This window comes from Arvicola amphibius, chromosome 6 (assembly GCF_903992535.2).
Source record: "Arvicola amphibius chromosome 6, mArvAmp1.2, whole genome shotgun sequence".
NCBI classification, from domain to species: Eukaryota; Metazoa; Chordata; class Mammalia; order Rodentia; family Cricetidae; genus Arvicola; species Arvicola amphibius.
Window position 1 is genome coordinate 81,022,610 of NC_052052.2, and position 10,304 is coordinate 81,032,913.

The following is a 10,304-nucleotide window of genomic DNA, read 5'->3' on the forward strand; positions in this document are numbered from 1 at the left end:
AATAATAAAATCAAAAATCATGTTTTGTAAGCAGAGATGTACAGTACAAATTGAATCTTCCTTGCCTGGTGTGCCATTAGGGAATGAGAAGGTGCTGACATGGCACAAGGATGCTTGGCAGAAAGAGGGCTCTGTTATCTTTTGTAGAAAAAAATACTGTTAATTTGAATAAAAGTTATGTACACTACTAATGATTTTATTAAACATGAAATGACCTGAAATGTAGAAAACATCTTGAAGAGATCAAAACAGGTGCTAGGGACTGTCATCTATGTGGATTTGCCCCTACCTCCAAATCTATATGCTGAAGTTGTATTCCTTGATCCCCAGTTTATCTGAATATGTCTATATTCATATTTCTTTTCTTTCCTTCTTTGTTCCCTCCCTCTCCCCCTTGTCTTCCTTCTTTCTTTCCTTTCTTTCTTTTGTTGTTCATGGGTTTTTCATATTTGTTAGACGAGTATGCTGACACTCAAATATGCCCAGTCTTCTTTTTACATTTTATTTTCAAACAGGATCTTATTCAATCACCCTAGTTGGCCTCACTCTGGAACCTAGACAGCCACTGGACTTGCAATCCTACTGCCTCAACTTCCCTATAAAATCCATGTTCACAGCTCCAGCTTGTTTTCTTTCTCTTTAAAAGGATGTTTAAAGCAGACTGAGGTCAGACAGTTGTGACTCTCAACATACACAGCTGGGTTCTCATGTAAGATTAGGGTCTGTACAATACATAGACTAAGGTTGCCAATATGAGAACATGAAGAGATTGCCGCAAAGGACAGAGCTCTCCAATGAGAGACATTTTCCATGATCTTGGACTTCCAGCCTTTCGGCTTGTAACCTTCTAACGTCTAGCTTGAGGAAAAATAAATGTCAGTTGTTCCAGCCACCCAGTTAGTGGCATATTTTAATTCTAGTTTTAGCAAACTAAGACAGAAGCCAATAGATAATACATCTCTAGGAGTGAACTGGTGTTATAGGTGACATTTTCATTCCGAGGTAGCATGGGTCAAGCATGATCTTGGTATGTCCAAGCTCAGACTCAGACAATACTTGAAAGATCCCACCTGGCCAAAAAGCCCCACTGGGACAACACAATAGAAGTGATGGAGGAAGGTCATCTGTCTATGTGTTACTTTCATTGCTTAATAAAGAAACTGCCTTGGCCCTTTAATAAGACAGAACATTAGGTAGGCAGAGTAGACAGAACAGAATTGTGGGAGAAGAAAACAGAGTCAAGCATATGCCTCAGGCAGTCACCATGACTCTCCTCTTTGAGACAGACGCAGGTTAGGATCTTCCCGGTAAGTGACCATCTCATGGTGCTATACACATTAATAGAAATGGGTTAAGCAAGATGTGATAATTATCCAATAAGAGGCTGAAACTAATGGGCCAGGCAGTGTTTAAATGAATACAATTTGTGTGTTGTTATTTCGGGTATAAAGCTTGCCATGCTGGAGCCAGGCAGAATGCAGCCCACTGTTCCTTCTACATAGAACTCTTTGGAGTTGGCTTCCAATCTCTGAAAATTCCTGCTCATCACTCAGAACCAGGAATCCGTGTTTAAACTGATAGGCCCTTTTCCTATCTATTCGCTAGAAAGATGATGTTTCGTGCCCACCACACTAAGATATTACACATGTATTCTATTTTTGCTTATTATTGTGATAGAATAATAGAAACTGATAGAAAAACTGTAGGCTGGAAAGGCACGCACTCCATTATCATGAGTAAGGCACGATGATAGGAGTTGCTCTCTGGAAGGTGAATGAGCTGTTGTTTACATCATGGTAACAGTCAGGAAAGCAAGAGAGACTGGGGGAGAAAGAAAGCTGTGCCATCCCATCAATGGCCAGTGACCCTAGTGACAGACTTCCTTTACCTTGGCCCATAACCTCCTCCAACAACACCATCAACTGAGGATAAAAATAATCAAAACATCAAACCTGTGGGGAGAATTTCATGTTCAAACCATACAACAACAGCAAAACACATTTATTAATCATCTGCTATGTGCTCAGGGCATAAAAAGGAAGATGCTTTCTGAATATGTGTTACATCACTCAATATAATGGTTTTTAGCTCCATCCATTTGCCTGAAATTTTCAAGATGTCATTATTTTTTTCTGCTGTGTAGTATCCATTATGTAAAAGTATCACATTTTCCGTATCCATTCTTCAGTCAAGGGTATTTAGGTTGTTTCCAGATTCTGGTTATGACAAACAATGCTGCTTTGAACATAGTTGAGCACATGTTCTTGTGGTATGATTGAGCATATTTGGTTCTATACCCAAAAGTAGTATTGCTGGGTCTTGCATTCACTTATAAGTGGCTTTTAAACATAAAGTAGAGAAAACAAGCCTACAATTCACAATCTCACAGGACCTAGACAACAATGAGGACCCTAAGAGAGACATATATAAATCTAATCTACTTGGAAAGAAGAAAAAGACAAGATCTCCTGAGTAAACTGGGAGCATGGGGATAATGGGAGAGGGTAGAAGCAGAGGGGAGAGGAAAGGAGAGGACCAGAGAAAAATGTACAGCTCAATAAAATCAATAAAAAGAAAGACGCTTTTAATGCTTATTTTAAGAATATTTTTTTTCAGTCAAGATTCAGGGCTCAGCTTCTTTAGAGTGATGCAAAGCCATGATAACATGGATCTTTACCCATCCCAATGATCTTTCTGGTGAAACAGATAAATCAAAGGAAATTTCACCACAAGTCTGGAGTTTTAATAGAAGAACTGAGATAGCTTTCCAGTGGTGTTAGGAAAGCTTGGTGGAAGATGCAGGTTTGCATTGATACTGAGCATTCAGCAGCCTATCCACAGAGGAGTGGAGAAGTACCCTGGTTAAGGACTGAAAGAATATGTTCCAGTCATCCTAAGTGACAAGAGCTAAGGAAGAACCAGAGAGCCAAGAGCAGAATAGTCTGAATTAAGCCAAGAACTGTCCTCATTGGTCAGTGCTGTTGAACTTGAAATTTTGAAATTCTGTTTTATGTATTTGGCTCATTGCCTTCTCTTCCATAAAATGAGGAACACCGTCCTGAACCTTGGGTTTAGGACATAGGTTTCCAAATTATTAATTTCATAGATTGATACAATTTAAGAAAATCAGGAGGATAATCCAACATATGGCTCATTTGGACAAGTCAGAGCAGAAAAATGTCTTCTATATTCTTTTTTGTTAATCACTGGGCTACATCCAAGTGATATCTATGAGGTTCAGCAGCCATTGGGATTTGAAATTCTACCCTCTGGGAAGAGCAGTGCAACTATTTTTGAAGACTCTAAAATTGATGTCATAGTTTAAAAACTGCTGGTCCACTTGCTGAGTTTGACCTGTGGCTGTGTTTGGTTTTGACTATAACTTGCTTTAAAAGAATTTCAGTCAGATGCCAACATTGGAAAACAGTGACAATCATATAAAAGTCCAGATTTCTTATTTTCCTGAAAAGAAAAAAGTTTCCAGTAGCCGGGCGGTGGTGGCGCACGCCTTTAATCCCAGCACTCGGGAGGCAGAGGCAGGCAGATCTCTGTGAGTTCGAGACCAGCCTGGTCTACAAGAGCTAGTTCCAGGACAGGCTCCAAAGCCACAGAGAAACCCTGTCTCGAAAAAAACAAACAAACAAACAAACAAAAAAACGAAAAAAGTTTCCAGCCCCTTGGCCTGCCAGTAATTGATGGGCAACACTCCTCTTTGCATGTGAATCCTCCAATCTCCTGCCAGCATACTGTATTCTGTTGAGTTATTTGCCTGATCCGCAGGGGCATTTGTGACTGGGATCCATGACTTAAAGAAATTTCTGTGTGCTGTGATAGGAGTGCTTCATTTTCCCCAGTGGTGACAGTTTATCCTCATATAGAGGTGTCTGAAGCTAGAAAATGACAGGCAAGTGAGGTGTACAGGCGTTTGCAATTGTAGGTGTGTTTGGATAACTGAGACTCTAATTTCACACATTTGCTGGGGCAAACACTGAGTACTGGAACAAATGGAGTAGTTTTTGATTCCAGGGATCTCAGGATCTGCACAGAGTGGAGTATGAGTAATCAACAAGCAGAACCAGGATAACATTGTCAAAATGGTAGAAGTTCAAATAGCAACTGTATCTAAGAAAGTGACAAGGTAGAGAAGTGGGCAACATCAAGAGATGAGTTAGCTGTCATCAGCAACATAAGGCATGGCTAAATCTTCATTTTGATTTACAGAGATTTAATTATCCAAAATTATACTCATATAAAATATATATAAAATAATGTATAAAATATAAAATATATAAAATATAAAATAATGTAATACAAAGAAAGTCCATTACCTAAAAGCTTATTCTGTACCAGGCAAATGTTAATATTCTTAGTCAATGTTCTCACTAAACATATTTGTGGATATCAGGGTCCAGGGAAGGTATTCACCTTCATAAGGATGCATTGTGGAAAAAGCAATTGTATGCATGAAAACAAAATTCTTTAGAAGTGGAGTAAGTTTTTTTTTTCTTTAGGAAGGATTTATTAGCACTTAAGTGGCCATGACAGATCTGGGAGGAGGGGGTGACACTAACGAGGCTGCTGTAATCAGCTCCCCTAGAGGCGCGATTAAGGGCTCATTACCCACTGGAGAGGGAACCCGGGACAGACTTGGGGAAGGACAGGATTGGGTGGGAGAGTAGGGTGGGGTAGTCTGGAGGCAAGGGTGTGACAAAGACTGGGAAGGGAAACTCCAGGGGAAGAGAAGTGAGGCAGGGATATGGCAGGTGGTGACAGAGCACAGCAGGATGGGGGATGTCAATCATGGCTTTTCCAGCTGGACATATTCAATGTGGAGACTGCCCACATCCTGGTAGGTGCCCTGGAGTCCCCTGGAGATGTCCTCATACATAAGGCAGTCATCAAGATTCAGGCCCTCATAAAGATTTTCATCTTCATAGTCATCTGGAATGTCCACACTAAACTTCTCGTTCTGCCACCGCTTCCTGAATAGTAGCAATGTCCCTGGCACTACTGCACAGAACAGCAGGATGATGCCCTCGGCTGGGATGATATGGTTCTTGGTGCCTTCCCCCATGTCCAGGAAGGGTCTAGGGACTGGCTTACGCACTCGGAGGTAGGTGCCGCAGGAGAAATTTCTCTTGCCGTTTTCTTCCACGTGGCATCTGTAGAGGCCCCTATGACTCTTGTTTACATTAGGGATGACCAGCTCATCACCTCCGAGCCCCTGACCAGAACCCATAAACACTGAGGGGATGGAGTTGTTGGAATTGTACAGAAAACCGTACCACCACGTGATATTAGGTTTGTTGCCATTGTGCTTGCAGATGAGGCGGGCCTCATCCCCCATGTTCACTGTCACTGATGGTGGGACTTCTCTCTTCAGGGCCTGGCATCCACGGCCTCCTGCAGCCACCCTGAATCTGTCCTTTTGTTGGAGTAAGTTCTTGCAGTGCATATTCTGGTCCTGTCCCAGCATCTAACAGAGGTATCCAGTCAGAGAAACACTCTTGAGAATGAAGCATGTAGAGTGAAACCCACAAGAACATCAGTGATCATTGACACCACAGAAGGAGATACATGAAAGCTAAGACAGACATATTGATGTATCATTTGTTTTGGACCTTAAGTGAGATAATTCTATTTAAGAGAAATAGAACTATGGTTCTGAGAGACTGAGATGGGCCACAAGCAGCCACATTGAGACTGGGTACCTAGTCAAAAGTCAAATCTCTGTGATTTTTCAAAAGCTATATGACTCTTCTTCTCTTCTTGACTTACTTTATCATTCTTTTATTACATAGGATCTCTCTCTCCCTCTCTCTCTCTCTCTCTCTCTCTCTCTCTCTCTCTCTCTCCCTCTCTCTCCCCCTTCCCTCCCTCCCTCTCTCTCCCTCTCTCTCTCTCTCTCTCTCTCTCTCTCTCTCTCACACACACACACACACACACACACACACTATCATAAGAGAACAGAATAGAGAATTACTTTTCAGTGATTGGAACATTTTCTTCTTTTCCTTCCCATTCAACTACTTTTCAATCACAAGTTTCAATATGTGTTTAGTTCATCTTCATCTTCCTTCCTTTTAACTTTTGACTTTAAACTTTGTGAAGTGAAGTACAGATATACACTTGCTCAAAGTCACATTGCTTCTGACTAGACCCATTCCTAGCACAAAATAGGTGCTAAATAAATATTATTTAATAAATAAATATTTATTAAATAAATATTTGTGGCTAAGGAACACAATACCACACAGATTTAAAAAAATATTGCCAGAATATGCAAACAAGGATTTGGGCCTGAAATTTCCCACCACACCCAAGAGTGAACCTTGTATCATTTGTCACAAAAAGAAGATCATTTTTTTCTTTGACAGTACACATCCATCATAGCAGAAAAGAATAAAGTCACATGGTTTCCTCTGGAATAAAATTATGGATTTTTGGCAAATTTGTTTTACCAGTTTTGACTGTTAAAGGTGTTTGTGTGTCTGTGTGTGTCTCTGTTTATGTCTGTGTGTGTCTCAATGAGTGTCTGTGTGAGTTTATGTGCATGTCTGTGTGTCTTTGTGTGTCTGTGTACATGTGTGCCTCTCTGTCTCTGTCTCTGTCTCTGTCTCTGTCACTGTCTCTCTCTCTGTGTGTGTGTCTGGAAAATGGAAAAAGTCAAAGAAAGAGTTCACTATCCAATTTTCATTAGGAATAATCAAGAGGATTTCTATACTGGAGGCAACACTTGAAGCTATCACAGTAGCTATTCAAATAGTGATGATAGAAATTAATAATGATATATAATTATTTAATCCAATCAATGGATGAAGTCATCAGGCATTGGTTGAGTCTTTGTTTTATAACCAGATCTGTGTTAAGAATTTCCTTCCCTGTCTTTTCTCTCTTCCTTTTCCCTTCCTTATTCCTTCTCTCCCCCACTCCCCTTTCTTCTTCTCTAATTACCCCCTCTGTCTTATTTTTTCGAGGTTTTTCCATATACCTCTAAGGACTCATTTGTGAGATAAGAAACACTACTATCATCGTATAAACACAATAGCTAAGAAAGAACAAAATACAACATGGTAAAAATTGAATAGTTTGCAAATGAACAAGGTAGCAAATTTACAACAAATTAAATTTCTCTTTCAAGACAACACCCATTCCTAGACTGATTTTTACTATTTTGTCAGAATCTTCAAAGAGAAGGAAGATTTATATATTTCACAATAACATAAGTATTTTATTCAGTTGAGCTATAGAATAAGAACTAAGATCCTGCTCCCCCAGTCAGAATAGTATTAAAATACTAAAACCAGACATATCCTATTATATGGTTTACACTTTATTAGTTGGCTCTAAAAATAAGTTAGTGTGTGTATTTGGTACATTCAAGAATAGTTTTTCCCAAATATATTTGGGAGTCTAAATTTTAAGTTTACCCACGCTATTGAATATTTGTGACTAATTGTTCAGCTCTTCCTGGTATCAGTTTCTCTTACCTAGAGCCTTAGTAATAACTAAAAGTGCTATTTGATAAAATAGGAAGCCAGTGTAGACACAGCTACTCCTCCAAAGGGAGGAAGTATCTGCTAGATATCCTCTTCCTTTGCTCTTGAATTCTGTCTCCTACTCTTTCCGTTTCCTTCCTGGATGTTTCCCAAGATTTCTCCAGATTGTCAGTCTTTCTTACTGTTATCTTTAAGTCTTTTTCCAGTTACAAATTACACAGTTCGTTTAATCTTTCTTTCACCCTCAGCCAATCATGTCTGCCCTCCTTTCTTCTTGGAGTGACCCGGTGTGTCCCTTTCCATTTTAGAGAAAAAAACAAGGATCTAAATATTTTCTGCCTTTAGAGGATTTGGGGAAGAAGGAAGAAGGTATGATGTTCTAAAGAGTTCCTCAGAGTTGGAGAGGATTTGGGTAGTTCTTCCCATGGCTCACAATAATCTTCTCTTTATATTCCCAGAGTCAGGACAAACTCCAGCAGGCAAGGCTCTGAATCAGCTCAGTGTATCATAATGCGGATAAAGACACTTTATCCGTCATGTTCCTTTTGACACATTGCTCTCAAGGATTGGGCCATTTTCTTCATTCCACATTGTCAAATGCGGTTTTAATCAGTTGTGAGCACGCACACACACACACACACACACACACACACACACACACACACACACACCACACACACACACACACAATTCAGGGCTATTTTTTGTTTATTTGTTTTTGTCCTTTCTTTTTTTTTTTTCAGTTATCATGCCTGAATAGTTTTGCAAGAGCACACAGGATTCCTTGAACCTTCAAGGTGCAAAAAAGCACATCAATAACAAGAATGTTGTAAGCTGCGTGATGGCCATGAACATCCAAACAGGCAATGTTCCCACACTTGCCAGAGGAGACAGAGCTTACATATCTACTCAGACCCTATCTGGCATCTCAGATTCCCACGTGTACTGCTGCCAACCAAGGATTCACAGTGCTGCTGGAGTGATCTCTCTTCAAACCCCTCCTTTCCTGACATTTTAATGCCTGATGCACATCCAAGCTTGCTGTACTACGCAGAACTCCCCTGAACACATCATTCTTGATTCTTTATGCCTTGATTATTCTATTCTTTTTAGTCCAAATGACAAGTCCCATTCATTTCAAAACCATCACTAAATTGTCATGCTAAGAAATCAGAAATCTGTTTGCTGTGACTAGCCTAGCTGCCTCTTCTCATTTTTACAGCACTTAAATGTTTTCAAGAAACAATATTCACTAGTCATGCTGTTGTCATTAATTTCACATCATCCTATCTTACTAGATGATGAAAAAATTGAAGATGGAAAGAACTTGAATTTGATTCCAGTCCCTACCATTACTTTCTAAGTCATGGTGAAAAACTGATTTAATTTTCTAAAATCTCAATCTGCTCATCTATAAAACAGGACAGTTGTTTGGAGAGTGATAAGAGATGAGTACTCAACATAGTGCTTGGAACATTGTGATTGTCATCATGCTTACTATAAACATTCATTATAGTGCTATCCTGATTTTTCATAGATGAGTAGTCTTCACATGAACCATTATGGCAAATGGTTCTAGAAAACTGTATTAATGCCACATTTTTATTTTAAACACCATTGACCTAGGAAGAACTCTGAGACTTTGAGCTACTCATTCAGACTATATGGAAATTATTTTAACCTTTGCTGGTTGCCAGAGCCAGACACGATGGGAACTGAGGTTTGCCACAATCATCCATGTCCTCCCACATGTACCCACCTCTTCCAGAAGCACAGAGGGGCCTGGACTGGTGGCCAAGGGAACATACCCTTCACTTAGACCTGTCCACTGACGTGTCTTCTAGAAACTGAAAGGCTTGGCTGTTTGGCTCTTTTGATGGCGTGGAGTCTCACAGCTAAAAATATTAACACACACCTACCTGCCACCAAAATTCTGGTCTGGTCTGACTTTATGTTGCCCTACAGAGAGGGCATCCCTTGGGTTTAGTCACTTGCCATGTAGGAGGAGGTGCTTTCAGAACCACTGCTAATCCTACACTCAGACAAAAAAAGTACTTCATAGTTTCCTTTTGGAAGCAAGTAACTGAGTGTCAATCTTGTGAGAAGAGGGGAAGCCTTCTAGTCCCACAGTGATACGCACTCTTTACCTGATTGCTCTGAAGTTATCTGTTCATAAGTCTACCATATGTTTGTGCTCTCATGGAGACATCCCTTTCTTTTTCACTGTCAATGTCTATGCCCAAGGAATGTCCACGCTTACATTCACCAACAGTACTGGCTGTGTTCTCTTCTTTGATTGTGGGTTACAAAATATGCTATTTATGCTCATTATGTTTTATAGATGAGGTTTCTGTTTCTTAGCAGTAGGCTATGTTTGGAGACCTGAGAAGATCTGAGTTATTAAACTGTGCATGGGCTTCTGATCTCTGTTTTGTGCATCCTGTGTAGTTTTTCTTTCCTGATTCCTAGATCTACTTATGCTTGACTTCAATGTAGACCTTTCTTATGGGAAGCAGAGTATGCACTCTATGAAATACAAGCTATATTAGTGGAAAAATCACTGTGGGTAGAAGAAAAAGAAAACATAGGTATTCAGATTGAGATGTTTTCCCAGCTCACAGCAGCTATTCCATTTTCTATGTTGAGCTTCCCATTTTAAAAAAATTATTATTTTCTTCCTTTTATTGCTATTTTTCATAAAATATACTTTGGTTGCATTCTTCCCCTTCTCAACTCCTCCTATATCTTCTCAACCTCCCTACCCATACAGTTTCCTGTTCTTTCTCCCTTTCATTAAGAATGTGA

General features: G+C 39.8%; 1 protein-coding gene across 1 annotated transcript; it reads right to left on the reverse strand.

Annotated features, from left to right (window-relative positions):
* Positions 1–4,798: 4,798 nt before the first annotated feature.
* On the reverse strand, positions 4,799–5,476 carry LOC119817292 (B-cell antigen receptor complex-associated protein alpha chain-like). The gene has a single exon (XM_038334452.2). It carries the CDS (start codon positions 5,474–5,476, stop codon positions 4,799–4,801), a length of 678 nt encoding a protein of 225 aa, XP_038190380.2.
* Between the last annotated feature and the right edge of the window lie 4,828 nt (positions 5,477–10,304).